The 26,707-nt window shown below is 42.8% G+C and overlaps 1 protein-coding gene across 7 annotated transcripts in view; it reads right to left on the bottom strand.

Moving 5' to 3' along the window:
* USP48 (ubiquitin specific peptidase 48) overlaps nucleotides 1–26,707 on the bottom strand; it is a 3,461,715-nt gene that overhangs the window by 1,295,018 nt on the left and 2,139,990 nt on the right. For all 7 annotated transcript variants that reach the window (XM_044063244.1, XM_044063240.1, XM_044063245.1 and 4 more), the window contains one exon: nucleotides 8,047–8,171. In XM_044063244.1, the coding sequence (XP_043919179.1) occupies nucleotides 8,047–8,171 (125 nt within the window). The remainder of the gene's footprint in view (nucleotides 1–8,046; nucleotides 8,172–26,707) is intronic.

Genomic DNA, 26,707 nt, shown 5'->3' with positions numbered 1-26,707 from the left:
TAATGTTTCAAGTAATGTAATTAGCAGTCTTCAGTTTAATGCTAAGTTTAAAAACTGGACAGTGTACATTACAGCCATGCATATACAAATGCAAAAACAATCTGTACAAGCAAGTGTATTCTGTACACTATATAGTAAATGGTTTATCTATGTAAACAGAGTAACAAGTCAACGCTTGACATTTGTGACTGTTTTTTTTTTTTCAAAAAAACAAGACTGCAATGCCTTTGCAATGAAATCTTCAAGCATTGTCAATAAATTACTGTAAAGAACATCACTGTATAGAGTCATATTCAGATTCATCCAGTTCTAATAGTAATGGTTGTCAATATTGTGCTGACAATATAAAACTGTGCTATCAAAAGAAAACTAAAGGTTTTGTTTCCCAATGTGTTTCTAGTTAACAGCAATATAACTTGAATAAAAAGTGCATACTGCTGTAAACAGTTTTGGATTTAAAATAAAACAGAGGGAATGTATACAGTGATAGATATGTTTAAAAATGTATAAATGCATCTACACATCTGTTGCTATAATATATGTAAAAATAATATAGTTGGTTAAATACTTGTATTTCTATTTGCTAGCATACATATATTTTGGTACAGCTTGAGACAAGCTGAATATTCAGTGTCTGGAACATGCTTCAAGGACTATAGATAAAAATGCAGCTGCGAGACAAGCCACGCAGCATTCAACACAGAAATCTGCATTTCATTTTCATTGTCCTGAACATCAAAACAGAGGGAATTACAATATTTCACGAATAAAACTTAGGAAAATGCTACACAAAATAGAATACAAGACAATTTCAGTTGTAAAAAGCATACAGCATGCATCTTTGAGAAGATAACATTTAACTCAAATATAACAGCATGGTTAGCTGAACAAGGTCAGGCATACATAAAAGCAGAGAAAAAAATCAAAGACTGACAAACATTTCAATAAACAGCTCTCTCTCTATTAGGTGCTGTATACTACCTCAAAAATGTAACAGTTCTGACAAGGACAGACATCATAAAATAATGTCACAGTGTGTAAACAATAACAACAAAATAAGAATAAACTCAACAGGGGGAAAAAGGGGATGATTTCTACCAATACTCTGTTTATTTGTATAAAAGACACAGTAATACAAGGAAAAGGACCATGGATCGGAATACTTACCATTTTGGATAACAAACCAGTACTTCGTACAGATCAAGTGGTAAAAATACCATCCACTTGTACCATGATAGGACAATACCAAAAACCAATACTGCACTTCAACATTACATTTCCAAGTTTTAAACAGACAAAATGCAGATTTAAAAGAGCCTGGTACGACACACTCTTGGGAGGAGTAGGAGCAGGAGTGGGAACTCTAAACGCTGTGGATCTTGACATTTTACAAAACAAACTAAAGTTACTAGGACAAGACATATCACAAATTGTACATTTGCAAGCCCAATGGAATCCTAATATTTAGTAAGTCATTACAATATCTTTGATAAACAGATTACAATTTAGTACTAATGTATCTAAATTTGTAAACCGAACAAAATGTTGTGTAAATGGACAATATTGCCTTCAAATTTCAAAATGTTTAAGTGGCATCACAGTTTGTATGTGTCGTTTCAAATAACCCAGTGTTAATAATAAAATGCAAAAACAAAACCTGACACTGCCCATAAATGGTGGGACATATTCACAAAATAGTCATCACCTGGGACCAAATTGCTAAATTGGTTAATACATCCTGTGTTAGTAGTTTTGGGGGTCAAAATAATGATTACAGCTTAAAATAGTTTTATATGCTGCAGGTTACAAAGAGTTGCAATAACTAAACAAGTCACGATTGTAAATATGAGCAAAATGATAAATGCTGTAAGTCTTTTCTTTAACTAAAGTTTAGTCCGTTCCTCCAAAAATAAATAAAATGGTAACCACACAGACAACAATCCCAGTCCCACATAGACCTACCACAACTGCAAACCAAACACATAAAAACACAAAGACATACTCGGAGGCTCTAGTAAAAAACTTACCAAAACAACAGAGGCTCCCAAAGCAGACATCCAAAACTCCACCACCTCAAAACAAAACACATGCAACACATACTTCAATAAATCAGTGTGTCAACCAATCACAGCCCTTAAGGCCAAACACCATGCCTGATACACTAGTAATAGGTGACTCTATAGTCAGACACACTGATGTCCCACTGACCAGGCTGAACAAGGAGAGGGTGACTGTGAGCTGTCTATCAGGAGCTAGGATCCGCCACATAACACACGCACTCAAGTCACTCCAAAGCAAGTACAAATATGACTACGTCATTGTCCATGCTGGTGTGAATGACCTGAGACGTACCTCCCTGGACTACATGAAAAGAGACATAGAGGAGCTCTCCGATTATGTAGCCCAGGCTGGTATGACCCTGACCCTGAGCAGCATCTTGCCCTCACCAAGGATGATACCACAATACAAAGACAAGATGATCAGCTTTAATAATTGGCTCAAGTACTGGTGTCATTCTAAGGGGATCCAATGTCTGTCTGCCTGGGATGACATGTTGGACAAGCCACTCTGCTTCGCAAGGGATGGCTTACACCTGTCACCACTGGGCTTCTGGATATTGGCTAAGGCTCTTGCCACCCCCATAGTGCCTTTTTAGGCAAGGCTCAAAAGACAAACCCACCTCCTTAGAAAACAAAAATGGAAAAAAAACTAAGGGTAATGCTGCTCAACGCCAGAAGTCTAAATCTCAAGATGCAGGCCCTTGATGCACTCCTCAGCATGGAGAACATCGACGTCTGTGCAGTAACTGAAACCTGGTTCAAGGCTCCTGAGAGCACCCCAGCGCTACCAGGCTATACCTCGTATCATGCTTTTCAGCCCCAAAACCCGGGCTGAACCATAAAGGGAGGGGGAGTGTCCATATTCATCAAGGACACCCACACCTCCAGGTTAGTAGCAATGCATGAAGCATCAGAGACCATACAGGTGCAACTAACCATAGGAAAAACTGCTATACAACTGGTAGCATGTTACAGACCACCCTCCCAATCTCAAGAACCCCACTCAGCCTTCCTGAAGACATTGGAGGATATGAATGTATCACAAAATACCATCATACTGGGAGACTTCAACTACCCAAACATAGATTGGGTACATTATTCTAGCCCTAATACCCTAGCCCAAAGGTTCCTGGAATTCATAAATTCAAATGCACTGGAACAACTAGTCACCTCTCCCACTAGAGGAGATAATATACTAGACCTGATCATCACAAACATGGGGACAAAATGCTCCACACTGGAAGTATACCCCTCACTAATGAGATCTGACCACAAACTAATCACCCTGGATATACATATTCCACCTCCACCCCCAGCACAAAAGATCACAGTGAAAAACTTCTCAAAAGCAGACTTCACTCTTCTTAAGACTGAGATGGTATCCTTTAAGCCCACTGTGCCAGTGGATACCACATCCCACAATGCCGAATCCTTCACAAATGCTTTCTATGGACATCTCCAAGAATGCATGGATCATGCAATCCCAAATAAATCCAAGTCCCTCTCCACCAAAGGCAAGCGTCCTGTTTGGTGTACCTCAGCCATTAACAAATTGTATAACAAAAGAAGGAAGCTACTGCACGTCAGAGCAAAATCCTACGAAGGGAAGACATCTCTGATCAACATTAGCAGAAAACTACGTTCTCTCATAAAAACATCCAAGGCCAACTTTGAGAGAAAAATCGCTAAGGACACTAAAGATAACCAGAAAGCCTTCTTCAGCTATGTTAGAAACCTGGGTGGAAACCCTCAGATATGCTCAGAGTTGGTTCACAACAACAAAAAATACACTGAACCCACAGATATTGCCAACATTCTGACTGACAGGTTCAGTGCAAATTTCTCCCCCCCCTCACCCCCAAAAGAAGAAATACTTATCCCAGCTGAATGTGATCTCCCTGTCATCTCAGATGTCCAAGTGAGAACCGCCCTAAACAAAGCTAAAAACACAGCATCAATGGGACCTGACGGTATCCCGGGTTGAGTGTTACATGAACTCCAAGAGGAGCTAATCCCACACATAAAAATGCTATTTAACCTTAGCCTTACTTCGGGATATGTACCTGAACACTGGCGTGCAGCAACAGTGGTCCCACTCCACAAAGGGGGTGCCTCTACAGACCCTGGAAACTACCGCCCCATAAGCTTAACCAGCCTGGTCTGCAAAGCTATGGAAAGAATCATTATAGAACTCATAAACAGAGACATAGGGGACCTACAGACACTTGACCCCACCCAGTTCGGCTTTGTAAAGGGAAGATCCTGCCTTTTGAACCTGGTTGACTTTTTCGAAACAGTCACTAGAGCCATTGATGAGGGCAAAGCAGTCCATACAGCCTACCTGGACTTGGCTAAGGCCTTCGACACAATACCACACTCAGGCATCATAGATAAGCTCAGCAGCTTAAACGTAAACCCTTATGTCACTAGATGGGTTGCAAACTGGCTAAAGGACAGAACCCATAAAGTTAAAATCGCTGGAGCAATGTCAGACTCAAAGCCAGTCACAAGTGTTGTCCCACAGGGATCTGTCCTGGGACCCCTCTTGTTCGGCATTTATTTCTCAGATGTTAAAGCAAACATGGGAGGGCTGTGGCTGACAAAGTTCGCAGATGACTGCAAACTAGGCGCCATAGTCGATACACCAGCGGACACATACATCCTACAAAAAGGCCTCACAGAAACGGACAACTGGTGCTGGAGTCACGGCCTTAAACTAAATGCCAAAAAATGTATAGTCATCCCCTTTGGGAAAAACAAAGTACCCACAAATTATCACATAGACAGCAACCCACTGAGCACGGAAAAAGTAATCAGAGACCTAGGGACCCAAGTCGACAGCGGCCTCTCATTTGACACCCACGTTGCCAATGTGGTTAGAAAAACATTCTACCTTGCACACCTCATCATGAAGGGATTCACATCCAGATCCAAGAATATCATTGTACCCCTATACTCCTCCCTCATCAGACCCATGATTGAGTACAATGCCCCATTTGGTATGTACCTCACGCGGCATTTGCAACAGCTGGAGAGACCACAAAAGTACCTCACCAAGAGGATCAAGGGTCTCCAACATATGTCTTATTCTGCCAGACTAAAGAAACTTCAGCTCTGTTCAGTAGCATACCACCTGCTCAGAGGTGATCTCTGCCTGACGTACAAGGCCATGTCCAATCAGGATCTGATGGACATGCTCCACCTCAAAAAATCCAAATCCATCAGGACCACGAGAGCTAAAGACTTAAACCTCGGCACAAGTATGAATAGGACATGCTGGAGGGATAGATTCATAACCCACAGGCTTCCCATGCTTTGGAACAAGATCCCAGTTCATATTAGGCAGAGCCCCTCACTGACTCTCTTCAAGAGAAATCTTGATGAGTGGATGGGAGATCGTAAGTTTACCCCAGGGGGTCACCATCTGTGTCACTGCTAGACAGGGACACAGTAAACTAATTCTATTATATAAGGGGACCTTCATTGTGTCACTACTAGACAGAGGCACAGTATTCTAAATTTATTCTGTACATTTTTTGTACCATTTCATGGGGTGGCAAAAGCCACATCACTATGGCTAGGCTTACAAATGCCCCAGGGCAGATAGCCTAATACTATACTATGAAACTAAGAAACTATAAGGGGGACCTGAAAGAATAATAGTAACTGTTGCTAACATGATTATTAGTTTGAATAAAAAGCTGAAAAATGATATGAAATATAAAGGGTTAATTTAGGAACAGTATGAAATGCTGAAAATCCATGTAAAGGAGTATGTTATTGAGAAACAAAGCCTGTAAAAATAACTGTGCAGATGGCAGCTGGAAGGACATCAACGAAGTAAAGAGATGTAACATCAAGTTTCAGACAGTGCTGGAACACTACATTTCAGATAACTGAGTTTTCTTGGACCAACAAACTTGAAAGAATCAAGGACAAATCATAAATTAGAAGAACAAAGAAAAACTGTTATACAAGTAAGAACTGTTATACATCAGAATTTGAGAAAAATATCAGACCTTTTGGTATAAATATGAGTGTGTATAAACAAGCTTTGGGAATTTGCTATAGAGAGCTGACAGCATCTGTGTTGCATGCTTGTAGATCCAAAAAGAAAATGTAACAGTAAAGCGTATTAACTGAAGCGGTGTCTCTGTGTATTTATTGTACTAAGTACAATACAGTAATAAGACTAGTTGATTACAATAAATAGTTAAATAAACTGTGATATGCATGCATGTAAATGCAAGTAACAGCAAGAAACCAACAGAAGGCAGTACATAATTTTTCAGTATGAAGAAAGGGTTGTCAGTGTACATGAAGCAATTGCTACATTGCCCCAAGATGCCTAGATTCATCACGTGGATAGGAGTAAACAACAGGCGCTGACCCTTGAACATGCCTGGTTAGTGCTTATTAATTTAAGTACTGGGAGCTGATTTCCTCTTGATTAGTGAGGAAAGTTGAGTGCTGCAGTAATTTGTAGATTATTTAGTGCTTGCAGCAAGATTTGGACAAGTGCTGAGCACAAGGAACAGTTTGAGTGCTAAAACTAGATGACTGGCTACTTCAAGGGAACAGAAACAATTTTGACTGCTAAAACTAGAAGCCTGGCTAGTTCAAGGGAACAGAAACAGTTTTGAGTGCTAAAAGTAGATGAATCAAACCCTGTACTTTCTGTCTGTGTGGTAGATACCTCAACTGTTTTACCAACCCCTGATGTGCCCTTTTGATTAATATCTCCTGCTGTGGAATATCAGTCCAGTTGCTTTTTTATGCTTTCATAAAATTAACGGGTTAGTAAAACAGACACAAACACAGGGTTTGATTCTCACCTTTGAAAGGGAAATTGGCTAGGCTTAAAATGGACCACAAGGGCGGCGACCCTAGTACTTGCATATGAACCTAATAATCTATAATACACTCAGTTCCTTCCAGTTTCTTGGATACAGTACAAAATCTCAGATTTTCCTTGCATACCCTGTTTTTTTTTTTTTTAACACTACCATTTTTTGAAACAGGTGGTATTGAGCAATCTCATACCCATGACAGCCTTTTCTTCATTTTAACATCTATTTAAAGCCTATATCTATTGTATTCCTCTTGATGTGTCTTTCTCTCTTCGAACTCTTCCTAATGAATTTTGCCTAGGCTAAAAATCACTACCCTACCCTAGTTTGTTCTATGAATGTACTGTTTTTATAATCTGTTTATAAATGTGTTTTAATGTGTCCTAATAGTTCACTGTTAATTATTAGTTTAAAAAGTCATTATAATATGTTTATATAATTCTTATTTGTCTTTGGAGCTTTTCTCCCCGGGCCTTCGCTGAAAATGGACATATATCCAGTTGGACTTTACCGGTCAACAAATGTAAAATAAAATAAAATAAAAAATATTTTTTTATTTTTTTTCAGTTCATCTAAATAGCTGATTAAAGCCCTACTTTTTCCAGTCTTTTATTTGAATTGATATAACTCCTTCAATGTTTAATTTTAATCAGCGCTGAGCACATTTGATTTATTTTTTTCCTCTAGATTACTGGAAGCCATGTCTTGCACCAAAGCTGGGGCTTGAACTGCTTTTTGCTAAACACCTGCAGGATTCTTCCTAGCCATTGTATTCTGGTCACATTTTCTAGTTGATTTTTTTTCAGGCTCTCTTTCTTCTTTGCTGGTATCCAAGCAATGTACTTATCAGTCAGTAAATGAAGTTACTAAAACTAGCAGTGTTACTGGCCCTTATCTCTGTTACTTTTCCCACAATGGGAGAGCTAAAACTAAGCTGCTGATCAGTGTGTAATCATTTTGGAAGTTCTTTATATAAATATCTTAATCCTTAATATGACGGAAATTTTCTTAATGGGCTTCTGCTGAAAATGGGTTTTTGCCCAGTCGGACTTTCTTGGTAAACAAATGTAAATAAATCATGTAACATTATAACACTGCACAAATGTTCAACATTTACTTTGAGTTTAAGTCATTACCTTACACTTTGAGCAGGAGTCCTGGCTGAACCGAAATTCTGGTGCCTTAGGAAAATACAACTTGAGTTTAACCCACACTTCATCGGACACCACTTTCCTATCTCCTTCAATTATGGAAAGATCACCTGCAAGCATGTAAAAATGGGTATTCAGTCAGTTTTACTTTTGCAAATTCAAAAAAGTTTGATTTTTTTTTTCTGAATGAGAAACAAAATTACACACTGTATAATGCAACACTGGAACATATGAAGTTCACTTTAAAAAAAAAAAACAAAACTTTTATATAACCATCTTAATCACTATGTGCAAAACATTACTAGGCACTTCATTTCAAGTCCAGAACTACAGCTGGATTTCCAAAACCCATCCTTCAAGTGCTTCTAGACTCTGATCCTTCCCCAAGCCATTCTATCTTCTTAAACTATGGCAACAGTTTCATAGAGATGTTCTTAGTGTTTCACTGTAGCAGTCATCACACTTGGGTTATCTGCTTGCAGGTTAGCCCTCAGTCGGCCTGATTATCTTGGGTCCTGTGTCGGTTGCTCTCTCATCTTCCATGACGTCAGGAAGTCAGGGGTATATAAAGCATGCAGCCGACTCCATTACATCAGTCTTTCTTGCCGTGCAGTGCCCGAAGCAAAAGCAGTTCGCAAGTGCCGGTCGGCCGACTCTTGAAATTTTCGATTTCGAGTTTCAGGTCTGAAGTCTTCAACTAAGCCAAGTACCCCATTGGGGAACCTTTTTCTTGCTCCAAACCGATGTCAGTAAAAGTTAACAATTGCATTTCTTGAGGAAAGCAAATACCGCAAAGATTTTCATTCGTACTGCATTCCTTGCTTAGGCCCAGACAACGTATCTCACTGTCTGTTTTGTGCCTTATTCAAACCTCGTACTATTCGTCGTTGGTTCATTTTCGCATGAAATGGCTTCGGTAAGTCACCAGACTACCGACATTCTGAAAAAATGCAAAGATAAAGACAGAGACAAATCGCATAGGTCCAAAGCTGTCGACGATGCTTCTCCTAAGCTAGTCGCCAGTTTGCCGGTACTCAGCACTCCTGATACCCGCTACTTCAGATTCACAGGCATCTACTGAGATCCATTCGGAGTCCAGTATGCCGCGAGATGCTTCTTCGACTGTGGAACCTGCGGATGTCTCTACCTTGGATGGGTCTGGTGCCTCTGTGCAGGCACCGGCTTCTGAGGGTGCATTCAGGCCTACTGACTTGCATATTAAACCAACGCCATCTTCTTCTTCAAGGCCTAAGACTCGATCCACGCCCAGAAAACCGACGCCCAGACCGCATCGTCAGGCCTCTATGCCTAAAAAACAAATAAAAATGGCTGAAGACCTAATCAGGGGAAGCCACCCTTCTCCCTCTAAGAGACCTAGGACTGATTTTCCTTCTGATTCTTCTGATCAGGATTCTGAAATTTCTGTCTTTTCTGATTAACAGGATTTGCCCTTATCTACCTATGAGGATTCTGATGCAGTGGACTCCATTCCTTCTGCTTCCCCTCCAGAGGATTTCTCTTTTGGTGAAACCTTGCATACTCTTAGGGAGCATTTCTGCTGGGAAAGCCAGGATTACTCTGACTCCAAAAAGAGGCTTAGGGAATTCTTACTCCTGCCTCAACACAGGCCTTTAGCTCTCCCTCCTACACTGGACATTGTAGATGATGCCTTCTCGGAACCTAGCCTGGCCCCTGACACTTAACCTCCTGCTCCAAGAAAACCTGATAGGTATTACAGTGTACCTGACTCTCACAAGTTCCTCTTTAAAATTCTTACTGCGGATCCTGAGACAATTTCACAGGGACCCAAGGGCATTAAGGCCACTACTGCCAAAAACCCTACCCCCTCTCATAGAGATTCCAGGGCGCTGGATAGATGGGGTAAGAAGGTATACACTTCTGCAACTTTAGCCATTAGGGCCTTAAACTGCCAGTTTCATATGTTGAAGTATCAGCAGTATATTATTGGATTGCTTAAAAAGAAAATGATGTTGATTCCTGACTGTGCTGAAAATAAAGAATTACAGGATTTAATGCATTCTGCTGAACAAGTGGGAAAACATACTTTGCAATGTGGTTTTGATTCATTAGAGGCATCTTGCAGGGCTGCTGTCACTAGGTCTGTACTTAGAAGGCATGCTTGGCTTAAGGAGCAATCTTTGCCAGATCATGTTAAAATTAAATTACTGCATGCTCCCTTAAACCAAGACTGCCTGTTTGGCAACAAAGAAGAATAAGTACTTAAAAAGATGGAGGAAAAAGCTAAATCTATGCAAACTGTTAAATATTTCCTGCAAGTACAGCCTCCCAGATTTAGTAGGCATTGGCCCTCTGAATTGGTCCTTTCCTGCCTCTTCCAGGCCTTCTTCAGCCCAAACCCAAAACCAGCAGAACAATCAGGATTCAGTCCAAAGGTACTCACAGGCCTAAGCGGAGGGGGGGGCTAACACTTCCAAAGGAGGGAGTAGTAAGACTCCCCCCCCATGGTAAACTGTCTCAATGACTTAACTTTAAACCTTCCAAGCCCTGCTCAACTGACTGTTCCTTTAGGGGGGAAAGATCACCCTACATGCAAAAAATTGGGAACTCATTACCCAGGACAAATGGGTTCTAAATATATTTTCCCAAGGATACAGATTCCACTTCCACTCCTTAACAACCCCAAACGGTTGGCCAGACCTACCCCCAAATCAGGGGGCAAAGGCTTAAAAGAAAGTTTTCTCTCTTTTAAGCATCAGGGCTATTCAACCTGTCCCAGAAGAAGAATGGGAGCAAGCTTTCTACTCAAGAAATTTTCTGGTACCCAGAAAAGACAATTCCTGGCGTCCTATCCTGGACCTGTCTATCCTAAACACATTTTTGGTAATCCCAAAATTCAAGATGCTAACTCTTCATCAGCTGCTTCCCACACTAGGCGAAAATGCCTGGTTGGCAACACTGGATTTAAAGGAAGCCTACCTGCACATCCCAATAAGGGAATCTTGCATAAGAAACCTACACTTCAGTGCAGGCTACATGCACTATCAGTTCTCTGCACTGCCCTTTGGCTTATCTACTGCGCTCAGGGTATTCACAAAGTGCCTAGCTCCAGTCATTGCATTTTGCAGGCAAAGAAATATTGAAATATACCCATACTTGGACGGTTGTCTAATTCAGGCAGAAAGCCAGGACATACTATTAAATCATCTGGCATTTGTAAAGAAATTGCTAACTTCTCTGGGGTACACCATAAACGAAAACAATTCACATCTTGTACCCTGCCAACAAATTGTATTCCTGGGAGCAAGCTTGAATACAACTCCCCAGATGGCCAAACTCATGCCAACGAAACAAGTTCATTTGACAACCTACTTAAAACTACAGGCCACAAAGACCCAGCTATCTGCAAGGAAAATATTGCAAGCCCTGGGGTTCATGGCCTCTTGCATTCTACTAATTCCATATGCAAGACTGCATATGAGGAAACTACAATGGTATCTAAAAAAGCCTATGGTGTCAACATTCTCAGGATCTAGAATCAATAATTCCTATCATACCTTGTCTAAAGATAAAGTTTCTTTGGTGGGCAGAGGCCTGCCACCAAAACAAGGGACTGCCATTCACTCTAGCCCCTGCCACCCAAATCCTAACAGACGCATCAGACTATTCATGGGGGCTCACTTGGCAGGGCAGTGCATCCAGGGCAAATGGAACCCAAGTCAAATGCTCCTGTATATCAATCAAAAAGAAATGTTAGCTGTACAGAATGCTCTGACAGCCTTCAAGGACCACATTCTTCCAGGACAATTATTAGTAAAGACTGACAACACCACTGTTATGTGGTACATTAACAAGCAGGGGGGAACCCACTCATACCCTCTCTGCAGACTAGCCATGGCTCTGTGGAACACAGCCTTGAGCTACCAAGTGCACCTACAAGCTCAATTCCTGCCATGAAAGCTAAATACACTGGCAGATGACCTAAGCAGAAATCTCATGGACCCACACCAGTGGAAACTGGAACCAAAGATATCCAACATGTTGAGAAACAAATGGGCGAGCCCAGTGATAGACCTGCTTTGCCTCCCCTCAGAACTACCAATTGGACAAATTATGCACAAGGACTTCCCCACGAACAAGCTTGAAAAGTGGATGCCTTTTCCCCTTTGCCTCTCCTCTCCAAAGTGCTACTAAAGATCAAACAGGACAAACCAAGGACAATACTGATTGCACCAGACTGTCCACGCCAACACTGTTACCCCCCCCCCTCTTGCATAGTGTGTCACTGCTGGCACCATGCTACCTGCCTCAGACCCCTGCCTTGCTGTCCCAGCAGGAGGGAGGGCCAGATTCTGCACCCACAGCTTCAAACCCTGAACCTTGCAGCCTAGCTAATTAACTGATCTCTCCGTTACCATCCCTCAGTAAGAAAGTGATGGATGTCATTCTGGAGGCAAGGAGGCTTAGTACTAGAAAATCCTATGCTGAAAAATGGAAAAGATTCTGTTCCTGGAGCCAAACTCAGGGGATGGGCACAGCAGTGCCCAGTTTACCTCATATTCTTCAATACTTAACTGAGATGCTTCACAAAGGCCTTTCCTTTTTTTCCATAAAAATTCATGCCTTGGCCTGTTCAGCACATTACAATACAGAGCCACCCCCTCTTCTCTCATCCACTGCTGAAGCAGTTCCTCAGAGGGGCCAAAAATTTAAGACAACCCAGGAAGTCCCTACTCCAGCTTGGGACCTTAACTTTGTACTGGAAAAGCTCACTCTACCTCCCTTTGAGCCAGTTGCAAATGCAGAGTTGAAATTCCTTTCTTGGAAAACAGCCTTCCTTCTAGCCATCACTTCAGCAAGAAGGGTGCCTGAATTACAGGCCCTCATGGCAGTGGAGCCTTCCATCATCTTTCATGTGGACAGGGTGTCCTCAGGACCAATCCCTCATTTCATTAATGCCCAAGGTGGTATCCAGTGTGGCCCTTAATCAGTCCATTCATTACCAACCTTCTTTTCTAATCCACAGAACAAAGGGGAATGAATACTGCACTCCTTGGACGTCCACAGACAACTTAGATTTGATTTGGACAGGACTAAGCCTCTCAGAAAATCTGAACATCTGCTGGCTGCATTTGCTGCAGGGGCAGAGGGGAATGCCATTTCAAAGCAAACCATTTGTAAGTGGATAGGCCATTGCATTCATTTCTGCTATAAACACCATGGAAAACCTACCCCACAGGGAATAAGACCACATTCAACCAGGGCTGCATTTATCTCTACAGCCTTTCTCAGAGGTGTCCTTACCAGGGACATCCTAGAAGCTGCTACCTGGAGTTCTGTAAATACCTTCACCAAGCATCATCACTTGCCAATGTTTTCTAAATCCAGAGCTGGTTTTGCCACTGCAGTCTTGCAGGGCGTTATAGTTGGTCCTAATGCTAATTGCCTCCTCCCATCCTTAGCTTTGGGAATCTACCAAAATGTGATGACTGCAACAGTGAAACATGAAGAACATACTACAGTTGTGTACACGTTAAATAAATATAGATGTTAGAGTGTATTCACTGTTGCAGTCCTGGTTACCCTCCCTCCAGCCCCCCTGACTTCTACTGACTATACCTCTATTCTTGTTTACTATGCTTAAAGCTTTTTGGTGTATTTGCTTTTTGATTGGAGGTGTAACCTTGTATATAATTGCTACCCATTATGCGGGCACCTGACATCTGGGGCAAGAGAAACTGATGTAATGGCGTCAGCTGCATGCTTTATAACCCTGACTACCTGACATCATGGAAGATGAGACAGCAACCGACGCAGGACCCAAGACTTTGATAAGCAGGCTGACTGAGTACTACCTGCAAGCAGATAACCCAAATGTGATGACTGCAACAGTGAATACACTCAAACATCTCTATTTATGGTAAGTGTACACAACTGTACTTTGTGGCTACTGCAAAAGTGATCTAATGAAGAAGGGTCTATATTAGAACATCGAAGTTTCAAAACTGAATGTTCTAATATCGAACCCTATTCAGCGAAAGCTGAAAATATCAAAGCAACAGAAAAACGCTTTTTTTCCTAAGGAAATAATTTGGTTGTCTGTTTCGGTTGCTTCGGTATTTTCAGCGCTGTGGTGGAAAGTTACGGGTCAGGTTCAGGTAAGTGTGCGATTGAGTGCAGGTTAGGTTAGTTATGGTTAGGGTGTGGGTTAGGTATGTGTGCGATTGTGTGGACGTGAGGATTAGGGCGGATTAGGTGAGTTAGGGTTAGGGTGTGGGTTAGGTATGTGTACGATTGTGTGGACGTGAGGGTTAGAGCGGGTTAGGTGAGTTAGGGTTAGGGTGCAGATCAGGTAAGTGTGTGAATGTGTGGATGTGAGGGTTAGGGCGGGGTAGGTGAGTTAGGGTTAGGGCGTGGGTGAGTGTGCGATAATGATGGACTTCAGGGTTAGGGTAAGTGGATAGTTTAGTGTAGGGTTAGGTTTAAGATTTTAGGTGTATGTGTGTGGAATGCTGTTTGTCTGATGTGCTTGTGTTGTGTGTGTGTGTGTTTCGGAGCAGTGAATTTTTTCCCTAGGAAAAAATTCGCTGTTCTGTATGTTAAATGTTTTTGGCTTTCACTGAATAGGGTTCGATATTAGAATATTCAAAGTTTTGAAACTTCGATGTACTAATATAGACCCAATGAAGAACATAGCACAGTTGTAAAAGTTAATCTACCAAAAGAGCACGTGTTCAAATAAATCACTGTTGCAGTATTAACACCCTACCACCTTCCTACTTTTCTTCATTCTCTTCCCTTGGCTGGGGTGATGTACCATGCTTTTACTTTGGAGTAAGGTATCATGCTTTTACCTTGGACTTCCTGACATGACTATATCTGCTGGTTCTGAACCTGTTATATAGCTTCAGGTATCAGCCTACCCCTTTTGGTTTTTTGCACCCCTACGTCCCTCTTATACCAGCACATTTATTTTATTTTACATTTGTTGACTGGGATAGTCCGACTGGATACATGTCCATTGTCAGCGGAGGCCCAGGGAGAAAACTCCAACATACATAGAGAAAAATTATTACATGAAAATCACAATTTACCAACTTAATATGACAAGCAAGTTACACAGTCCAACAAATTGTAAAATTAATTGAGGCTATAAACAAACAGAATTCTGACTCAGCTGAAGTTGCAAAGAAATATTTTTAACACACAATTTTTAAGCAGGGAGCTAACCAGGACTAGAGCAAGGACACAACCAGTGTAATTTGAGATACAGGTTGAGAGGGTCTATATTACATCCTCGAACGCTTAAAAAAGCGAACGCTGATTGATCGAACTTATTTTCGTGAAACTGCAAAATATCGAAGCAGCAGAAACTCGAATTTTTTCCTAGGGAAAGAATTCGGTTGTCCGTTTCTGTTGCTTCGGTATTTTCAGTGTTATGGTGGAAAGTTACCGGTCGGATTCAGGTAAGTGTGCGATTGTGTGGATGTGAGTGTTAGGGTGATTTAGGGTTCGGGTTAGGTGTGTGTGCGATTGAGTGGACATGAGGGTTACGGCGGATTTAAGTGAGTTAGGGTTAGGGAGTGGGTGAGGTGAGTGTGCGACAGTCACGGACCTTAGGGTTAGGGTTAAGGTAAGTGGGTAGTTAGTGGTGTGTGCATAGTTTAGTGTAGGGTTAGGTATTAGATTTTAGGTGTATGTGTGTGGATTTCTGTTTGTTTGGTGTGCTTGTGTTGTGTTTGTGTGTTTTGGATCAGCGATTTTTTTCCCAGGGGAAAAAAAATCGCTGATCTGACAGTTCAAGATTGTAAGCTTTCACTTAAATTAGGTCGATCAATCAGCGTTCGCTTTTTTAAGCATTCGATGATAATAATATAGAACCGGTTGAGACTTTTTTTGAATTGGGCTAAAGAAGGTTCTAGAGTAAGGTCAGCATAGAGGAAATTCCAAGTTTTACCAACAGTTTGCAAACAGAGAGTTACTAGCTGAGTTATTGGATTTGATTGTTTGTACCAGCTGCCTGTTGGATGAGTAAAGTGATTTAAGATTGCTATATGCGATGATTATATTTTTACATACTCCAAGAGATGATGCATAGGATGCAAGGAAGCAACCCAAGGCTTTACAGACAAGAGGCACATCAGGTTCTTGTCAGGATACATCTCATCCAGTTACAGCTACTGCAACTGTACTCTAATAAAGAACATTTCCTTTCTACCAATCAGTATTCAGAACATTTCCCCAAAAGTTCTTCTGTTTGGGAATGAATGCATCTGTGACATCAGATACCAAGTACATAAGGGCACGCATGTACAATACCCATCAGTCCACCACCCTGTAACTTCCAAGTACTCACCTGTAAATAAAGAGTTATGATTTTAAGCAGGCCCACAATTGCTAAATAAGTACATAATAACCCAAATGACAGGAAATCCAACAGTTGTGACTGGATGAACAGACCATACACCCACAGGGGGACAGCTAACATCATGATCCTCCTTAATGGGTACTATGGCAGGGTAAAGAAATTGTGGAATAGCCAGCAAAAAGGCAGAATACTGAGAAGCAGCTAGCTATAACAGCTAACCTCTGTCCCTGGACATGAAGACTGCTTGGGAGGGGATAGATGAGTACCTGAAGGAACAAAGTGATCAAGTTCTAAAGAGATCGACTTAGAAGCAGAGGAAGCAGCTACTCTCAGAAGTGGTGGACAAGACTATAGCTCAAGGAAAAATGTCCATCAGGATGACAAAAAGTAGCCCATTACCCAAGAAAATTGCCTAGGGGCACTCCTTCAGACCTCTGACAAAGGAAAGATGGCAGGACTTGTTCTGTGAAGAGGCTACACACAAACAGGCAACCATAAAGCACAAACACATCAAGCAAGCCATCCCAAAAAGGTAGCTGGTGTTGCTTCAACCCCTTTGACAACCACTCCATATGACAAGATAGAAGGCTCCCAGAGATGACCAGACTCTTCCTGCAGGACCCTCCCTGAGCTACTGGAATTCATGAGGAAAAATCCTGGGTGAGGATATAAAAGGTAACAACCATCCCCACCATGAAAAACAGCATATCAAAGCCAGCTTAGACCCCAAGAAAAGGGGAGTTCACAATCCTGATAACACCCAGGTCAACTTTTGAGAGCTACAGATGGCCGGAGTGCTCTACGGCTACTCTCAGCTACTTAACTGGCCAAGGGTCACTAAAATGTCTTACAAGACAACAGAATGCTTCATTGCTACTCTCAGCTACTGCAGAGGCAGATGACACTAACCTACAGCAAAAAAGACAGCAAATAACACAAAACAGTCACAGACAGAAAAAGAGTCAAGCTACCCTACCCCCTCACATACACAAAACCTTCCCAAGACCCACTAATCCAGCTGTAAGAGGGCAGTACAACTGTGTAGGAAGCTATCATGATAGTAGATGTTTGAAGAGATCACTGTAGCAGTAGTCTTAACTACTGAGACGAAATCTACAGGTGTTTCTGTTCATTTGATTTGACTTTCAGAGCTCAGAAACCTTCCCTCTAAGTGCAACAGATGCCCTTCTCCTGGGGATATCAAGGTGCTCCTAAAATAAAACCAACATCCCATAAGCAATCACAAAGCTGTTCTGCCCCAAGAGAAGCTAGAGAAGCTCTTGTAGATGACAGAAGAGATAAGGGAGGACCAGAGTAAATAATGTCTAAAGTAAAAGAGGTCCCAAACTGCCCCAAGAAGAGGGAGAGAGAGACTAGAAAGCCTCTCCAAACAGCTACCCAGACCCAAAGAGGGCCAAAGCCCAAGCCAAGAGGGAAGAGAAAGGAAATCAAGGTTTATAGACAGGGATAACCCACTCCAACCCAGGATGTCAATAATCCAAGGAGGTAGATAAACCAGAGAGGATGGTGGGAAGGATGTACTGCTGCAATAGTGACCCACATGAACATCTACTACTATTCTTCTTCATTAGATCAGTTTTGCAGCAGTCTTAACTACTGAAATGAACCTCAGAGCTTTAGCATAACAAGGGGTGACCACAGAGAAGGGTCTGGGTTGCAGCATGCCCAAAAGAATGGCTACAGAAAAAAAAAACATCTTTAGCCATGGAAGCAATGCCTAGTCTGAAACGTGAAAGACCATTCATCCATCACTTTAGGCATGAAAGATGGATTAGTTCTCAGAGATATTCTATCCTTGTGAAAAACCAAGAAAGGGGGGCAAAGCTATCAAAGCCTGAATCTCGAAGACCTTTCTAACAGAAATCAAGGCTACTAAAAGCACTCTTCAGAGAAGCAGAGCCTGCTGGCTCAAAAGGGGCCTGTGTGAACTTCTCTAAGACATAGTTAAGATCCCAAGGAGATGTACTGGTTTCTTGGGAGGTTTCATGTGTAGGACATCTTTGAGGAAGAGTTTAACCTCCAGTCTGGAAGTTAAGGGAGGAGTCAATGGGAAACAAGCAGGCAGAAAAGAGCAGTGGACTTTCAGTGAGAAATAAGAGAGGCCACTGTTAAGCAATTCACACAATTAAGAAAGCACTTAAGGAATGTCCACAGAAAAGGGATCCTGTTTTCTTTTAATGCACCAGACAGAAAATCTTTTCCACTTGGAAATACAAGATTTCCTAGTATTGGATTTCCTGGCCTCCTGCAAAACTCTAAGCATGTCCTGTGAGAAAAGGTGTCTGAAAGGGATAAGGGAGTTGATCACCCACAAGGTCAGCTGCAGAGTTGACAGATGTGACTGGACCAATGATCCTTTGTCCAGTGTGAGTAGGGGTCCAACCACTGAGGTAACTTGTAGTGATGACCCTTGGCTAGTTGCAGAAGATGAGGGAACCAATGCTGTCTTGGCCAAAAGAGGGGTCACTAGCCAGATTTTTGTTTTTTCCTGCAGAATTTTCAGCAAGACTTCCTGAATAAGAAGGAAGGGGGGAATGCATAAAGAAATGTTCCCTTCCATTAAAAAGAGACGGTGCCCACCTTTCAAGCCTGAAGGTGAGGGACCCTGGCACAAAAGACAGAAAGTAGTCTGTTCTGAGGGGAAGCAAAGAGGCCCATTTCTGGAGTACCCTACCAGTGAACTAGATCTAGGAACACATCCTTGTGAAGCACCCACTCGTGGGATTGTGTCATGGATCTGCTTAATGCATCTGGCATGGAGTTCTAAGCGGAGGGGAAAGTACACAGCATGCACTGCCACATTGTAGTGGATAGCCAATTCCCATGGCTAGTTGACAAAGAAGGTAAGAATTTGTCCCCCTTGCTTGTTTATGTACCAGAGGACTGTGGTATTGTCTGTTAGAATCCTGAGTGGTCCTGGCAAGAAAAGAGGATGAAAAGCTTGCAAGGCCAGAATCAGGACCCTCATCTGGATGTCGATGTGCTCTCTATGTTGAGAGAGGGACCAATGCCCCTGTACCTTCATGGAAGCAAAAGGTGCTCACCAACCTAAATCTGAGGCATCTGTAAAGACCTGATGAGCAGGTTGGGGTACCTGAAGAGGAAGGCATGGGTTCTGACAGAGCTGCTGAATCTACCAAGGGAGCTCTGTTTTCAGGCAAGAGAGAAGAGGAATCAATACATCTAAAGAATGAGCAAGCTATGACTAAACTGTCTTTAGAATCCACTGGGATTTTCTCATGTGTAATTTTGCAAAGAGCAGCATGGGGATTTGTGGAGGCCATGAATCTGGGCAGTCTCAGAAATTCTCTGGCCGAGATGGAAGGAAGAAACAGAAGAGACTCCAGGTAGCTTGTGAGAGAGAAAACCTTGTCTACAAGGAGGTAAACCATCATCAAATCTGTTCTGAACCTGCACTCTACGAAACTAAGGCCCCAAGTATGGATTTTTTTGAAATTTATTGTAAACCCTAGGCCCTGAAAAAAAGGAATAGTTAGTCCAAGGTGTAGTTTTAGATGATCTGTGCTGCTTGCTAGAAAAAGAAGGTCATCCAAATGGGGGTAAACCTGAATACCTCTCACCCTTAGGAAGGCAATGGCCAGAGCTAGACACTTTTGTGAACACCCTTGGAGCAAGTGGAAAGACCAAAAGACAAGGCAGAAAACTGAAAGTGCAAAGAACCCACCGAGAAACATTATGAACGTCCTGAACAGGGAGTGGACTGCAATATGCAGGTAGGCATCCTTGAGATCCAGAGAAGCTAGGAAGAAGTGAGGCGGGATCAGGGGAACAGAGAGCATCCGGAAAGAAGGCACTTCCAGGAAAGTGTTTAAGGAGGGAGAGATCTAGGATAGGCCTCCAAGGACCATCTTTTCTTGGCACCAGAAACATCCTGGAATAAAACCCTTTCCTTGTTGGTCTGGAGGAACAGAATGAATAGTGCCTTGGAAGAAGAGCTGAGCAAGCAATTGAGGGAACAGATGAAGCTGGTAAGAAAGGGGATGAGGTATCCCCTGGAAGGATGGAAAGTCTTCCAAGCCATGAAGTATCCTTCTCAGACAATGGAAAGGACCCAGTAGTCCTGAGTGATTTCCATCCAATCTGAAAGGGAGAGAGAGAGGTGAAGAGATAAAGGATTATGACTTGGAAGAAGGACTCGGATGTCACAGAAAGCTTAGTTTTGCCTGAAAGGGCTGCTGAGGAGGGGGGGATGCAAAACACTTTGACTGAGGTGTCTCCTAGAAGACTTCTTAGGCCTAGGTCCAGAAGAAGCAGTAGGGGAGGAAGGAGCGAGCAGGTCTTCTGACAAAGAAAGTCTTGGCAGGGAAATTCCTATGGAACTTGGGTACTGGGGGAAACAAGCAAGTGTTTTAAGTCTTGGAGCTCTTTTCCCTTTTCCTTCAGAGATTTAAAAAGTTCTGCAGCTGCTGAACCAAAAAGGGCAGAGTACTCCAGAGGAGCATCAAGTAGTTTGGCCTTTATGTCATCCGGTAATGACTGCAGTCATAGCCATGAATGCTTTTTAAGGACAGATGCAGAAGCTGCAGCCCTGGAAGATGCCTCCACTGCATCACAGTGCACCTAACTAAATGCCTAGCTTCTTGCGAGTATGCAGACAAAAGAGAAATAATCTGTGATTTAGCCTCAGAGTCAGGTAACTGGGTAAGATCCTGGGAACGCTGAGAAAGCAGAGTCAGAAAGTACCTGGACATGTGTCTGGTAATTAATGGCTATAATAAGGTGGAGAAAGTATAGACCTTCTTACACAGCCTTTCCAAAATCTATCTTTCTTTGTCAGAGAGAAGCAGCTTAGCAGAAACTGATAAGCGAGAGGATTTGTCAAAAGGCAATGGAGACCACAGCTGGTTCAGCAGAGGGACACTTACAAAGAAACTTACAGTCATCAGGGACCTTATAAAATCTGTCAGCTCTCTTGAGAGCAGGGCCTTGGGAACCCGGGGTTTTAGAGGAAGATGCAAAGGCATTCAAGAAGGCAGGAAGGACTGGAGGAACTGCTGAGGAAGCCCGGACTTCCAACTGAAGAAGGTCATAACAACATTTTTGTTCTTTAGAAACATAAGAAGAATCCCATTTAAAAAATTTTCTCATCTTATTAATAGTATCCCCGAAAGAAAATGAAAGCTCTTCGGTAGGGGAATCTCCCCCATTAGACTCCTCTCCTGGAGAAGCATATTTCAGAGAAGAAATCTGGGTGGAGTAAGCCAGGGAGCCTTCATCCGAAGAGGAGTATTCTGAGTCAGAGTCAGGAACCTGATATTCAGTAGTCTGTACAGAGGGAGACACCGGAGACCCAGATACCAGTACTAATAAAGAAGCAAAGGTAGGGAAGGGATGGGAAGAAGAAGAAGCTGAAGGCCTCAAAGCCAACAAGGACTTAATGAAACCCTGCAAGAAGGCATCCTAATCCGACGGAAGGGTAGAGGGAAAGTTCAGTTGTGTACACTTACCATAAATGTAGATGTTCGAGTGTATTGGCTGTTGCAGTCACCGCATTTGGGTTATCTGATTGCAGTAGCATGTTTTATACCCCTGACAACCTGACGTCACGGAGGAAGAGACAGCAACCGACGCAGGACCCAAGACTTTGTTAATCACGCCGACTAAGGGCTACTGCAAGCAGATAACCCACATGTGATGACTGCAACAGTGAAACATGAAGAACATCATTCAGATGTTTAGTTTTGTGCTGCTTTTTAACATGCGTCTCCTGTTGAGGAGAGTGCCCGTACATAGGCCTGATGTCCAACTGTTCCCTAGATGAAGGGGCAGGAGCATTCCCGGAATCCTCCAGAATAACAAGCTATGATTCCCCCAAATCATCCAAAATGGATGCCTGCATAGCCTCGGATATCCTAGGATACAAACTCTTGATGGCTTCACCAGAAGTACCCGATGAAGAAGCGGATCCTACCTCCGAACGCACCACTGGATTTTCACTAACCTCAAGGGAGACATCAGAGGGAGTAGGCACAGGCGAGGAGGATTCAGGTTTTATTTTACTTGCCTTCCTCTTCAAACTCGGCTCAGCCAAAAGACTACTGGAACCCCCCACTGTGTCACTAGACAGACATCGGAGTCCTTCATTTTCAAGGTAAAGATTTAAGGCTGACCGATGACTACACAAAATCTTTGGCATGAAGGCCTGACAAACACAACAGGAATGGTGGTCATGAACAAAACAAACCTTGTGACTATCCTTATGTGGAATTTGTCATCCACACCTACACTTGCCCTTCCTGGATGACATGAATAAGTGGCAAGAGCAAGAAAATAAATCCCCCTACGGGGTACTTATCTGAAGCTGGAAAACAAAACCAATGAAATCTCACTGCAGAACATACGTAAGAGTCAACCTTTCCGAATGGTGGCGAAAAAGTTCTGAGGATGGTATGTGCAGACATCCCTTTTATGGTTGATGTTGTCAAAGACATAGTGCGACGTCCCATATACTGGCAGTGGCAATAAGCTTTTGTATACAGGCTGGATGTCGGGTCGAGTGGAGGAATACAACCCATATGTAAAGAATACTGCAAAATTGAATAGAAGGACACCTAGATTTTCAAGCATGCCTAGTCTAGTGCAAGTAATATTTTAATTGTCTGTGTACATCCAAAGAATGCTGAATTCTTACACCCTTATTCTGAGGTGTAAGAAAGAATGCAAAAAACTGAATCGTCTGATTCAAGGTGAACTTTTGCCACAACTTCAGACATGAATGATGGACTGCTTCCGGGGCATGCCCTACACCTATGAAAGGCAAGAAAATGATCCTTGCCCATTAAAGCTTAAAGCTCTGACACTCTCCTGGCAAAGTGACAGCAAATCTGTTTCTTTGCGCTCAGCACTTATTCAGAACTCATTGTAAGCACTAAATAAGCTACAAATTACTACAGCACTCAACTTTCCTCACGTCTCTAGAGGAAAACAGTTTTTAGTACTTAATAAATAAGCACCTATCCAGGCATGTCTAAGGGTCAGCTCCCGGTGTTTTCTCCTGTCTACCTGATGAATCTGGGCATCTTGGGGCAAAGCAGCAATTGCCTCATGTACACAGGCAACCCTCTCCTCCTACCACCCAACACTACAACCTGTGAGAGATGCACTTATATAACCAAACTGGAAGCAAAGCTCTCTTCATCCAAGACTGAACTAGACAGTCAAGAGGAAAAGGTAAACACTTGCACCACACCACACTCATCACATAGTCCCTCAAAACCTACACCACCAAAACACACACACAGAAACACAAAACACACACCTACATTTGCAAAGGCTCTCAAAAAAATCTACCCAAGCAACAGGGACCTCCAAAGCAGAAACGCAAGCAACCTCCACCCCCTAACACAACCCAAATGAGACACAGCCCACAAACTCAGTGTGCCACTCAACCACAGCCCATAAGGCATAACAGCACTCTAGTCATAGGTGACTGTATAGTCAGGCACACTGATGTTCCACTCACCAGGCTAAACAAGGAGAAAGTTACTGTCAGCTGCCTGTCAAGTGCCAGGATCCGCCACATAACGCATGCACTCAGGCCACTGCACAGCAAGTACAAATATGACTTTGTCACTGTCCATGCTGGTGTGAATGACCAGAGACATACCTCCCTGGACTACATGAAAAGAGACATGGAGGAGCTTTCTGATCTTGTAGCCCAGGCAGGTATGACCCTAGCTGTGAGTAGCATCCTGCCATCACCCAGAATTATACCACAGTACAAGGACAAAATGACTGACTTCAAGGGGGATCCAGTATCTGTCTGCCTGGGATGACATGAGCAACAAACCACGATGCTTTGCCAGAGATGGCCTGCACCTGTCGCCCTTGGGATTCCGGATACTGGCTAAGGCTCTTGCCACCCCTATAGTGCTTTTTTTAGGCAAGATTCAAATGACAAATTCACCACAGTAACAGGTACAAGCAAGCAAAATCTGAGGGTAATGCTACTTAATGCTAGAAGTCTAAACCTCAAAATGCACTCACTCGAGGCACTCATTAAAATGGAGAACATCGACATCTGTGCAGTGACAGAGACCTGGTTCAAGGCTCAACAGAGCACCCCTGCATTACCAGGCTATAATTCATACCACATCTTTCGGCCACCTAACCTGGACCGAAGCACTAAAGGCAGAGGCGTGTCCATATTCATTAAGGGTATCCACACCTCCAGGCGAGTTGATCAGCATAATGCATCTGAGATTATCCAAGTGCAACTAACTCTGGGCAAGACCACAATGCAAACTGTAGTTTACTACAGATCCCCCACCATGCCCCAGGATTCCCACTCATTTCTTGATACACTGGAAAATATTAAGGTACAACCTAGCACCCTAATAACTGGGGATTTCAACTACCCCACCATTAACTTGGAAAACTACTCGTATATCAACTTTTGTGCTCAACATTTTCTGGAATTCATAAATTCCAATGCCTTGGATCAACTTATCCACACCCCCACCAGGGGCAGCATTATCCTAGACTGGGTCATTACCAGCATGTACAACCAGTGTTCCACACCAGAGGTCAATTCCTCGTTGGTCAGATCCGACCATAAGCAAATCACCCTAGACATCCACATCCCACCCCAACCTCCCATTAGGGAAACAACCGTAAAAAATTTCTCCAAAGCCAACTTCTCGCTTCTTAAGACAGAAGTGGCAAACTTCACAACACCCATGGATGGATTTTAGAGATATGACTGCTGAATCCTATACAATTGCACTTTATAAGCACTTAAATGAGTGCATGGATCGTGCAATCCCTAACAGAACCAAGATGCTATCCTCCAAAAAAAGGAAGCCAATTTGGTGGTTCCCTGCTATAAACAAACTCTACAACAGAAGAAAGAAACTGTTGCAAAAAAGAGAGTAAAATCCCATGATTGGAGGAACTCCATGGTCAGTCTCAGCAAGAAGCTGAGATCCCTCATAAAATCCTCCAAAGCTAGTTACAAAAACAAAAACGCCACTGCTTCTAAAGACAACCACAAAGCATTCTATAGCTATGTCAAGAATCTCAATGGCAACACTCAGATCTGCTCTAAGTTACAGCACAATGGTACTAAATATACAGAACCAACTAATATTGCCAACATCCTGACAGACAGGTTCAGTGCTAACTTTACCCCTCTCTCATCCCCTAAAGGGCCCATCTCTATACCGGAAGAATGCAAAGTACCTGTAATCACGGCTGCACAGGTAAAACAAAACACACTCTCCAAAGCCAAGAACACAGCATCCATGGGAACTGACAACATCCCAGGCTGTGTTTCATATGAATTACAGAATGAACTGGCACCCCACCTAAGTACCATGTTCAATCATAGCCTCACCTCTGGCTTTGTGCCCACTGAATGGCACACAGCAATGGTTATCCCACTCCACAAATGGGGAGCCACCACGGACCCCGGGAACTACCACCCCATTAAACTGACGATCTTGGTCTGCAAGGCTATGGTGCGTATCATCGTGGAACTTATAAACAATGACATTGGTGATCTCCAAACTCTGGACCCTACCCAGTTCGGTTTGTAAAAGGCAGATCATGTCGCCTAAACCTAACAGACTTCTTTGAAGCAGTCACCAAAGCCGTAGATGAGGGTAAGGTGGTACACACAGCCTATCTAGATCTCACCAAGGCTTTCAACACCATTCCCCACTCTGGAATTATAGACAAACTCACTAAACTAGGTATAAATCCTTGTCACAAGATGGGTTGCCAACACTGTGAAAGTAGCTGACTAAATCCAACTTCAGACCAATGACAAGTGGAGTACCACAGGGTTCAGTGTCCTAGGTTCTCTTCTGTTTGGTATCTACTTCTCTGAACTAAAGGCTAACACAGTAGGTTTTTGGCTAACAAAGTTCGCAGGTGACTGCAAACTTGGAGCCATAATCAAAACTTCTAATGATGTAGACATCCTACAAAAGGGCCATACTGAGACAGATGCCTGGTGTCAAAGCCATGGCCTCAAGCTCAATACCAAAAAGTGCATTGTCATCTCTTTTGGTAAAAACTCTGTACCCATGAACTACCACATAGGCGGTAGTCTACTTAACACCGAAATTGTGATAAGAGACCTTGGGACACAGGTAGGCAGTTGTCTCTCCTTTCATAATCACATTGCTACAATAGTCAGGAAATCCTTCTACGTGGCACACCTCATCACAAAAGGTTTCTAATCCAGGAAAAAAGAGGTTGTTATTCCCCCTCTACTCATCACTCATTAGACCCATTATAGAGTACAACACCCCT

Source organism: Protopterus annectens, chromosome 2.part1 (genome assembly GCF_019279795.1).
Source record: "Protopterus annectens isolate FY-2018-M chromosome 2.part1, PAN1.0, whole genome shotgun sequence".
Lineage (NCBI taxonomy): Eukaryota > Metazoa > Chordata > Ceratodontiformes > Protopteridae > Protopterus > Protopterus annectens.
This window is presented reverse-complemented; position numbering and strand designations above follow the sequence as displayed.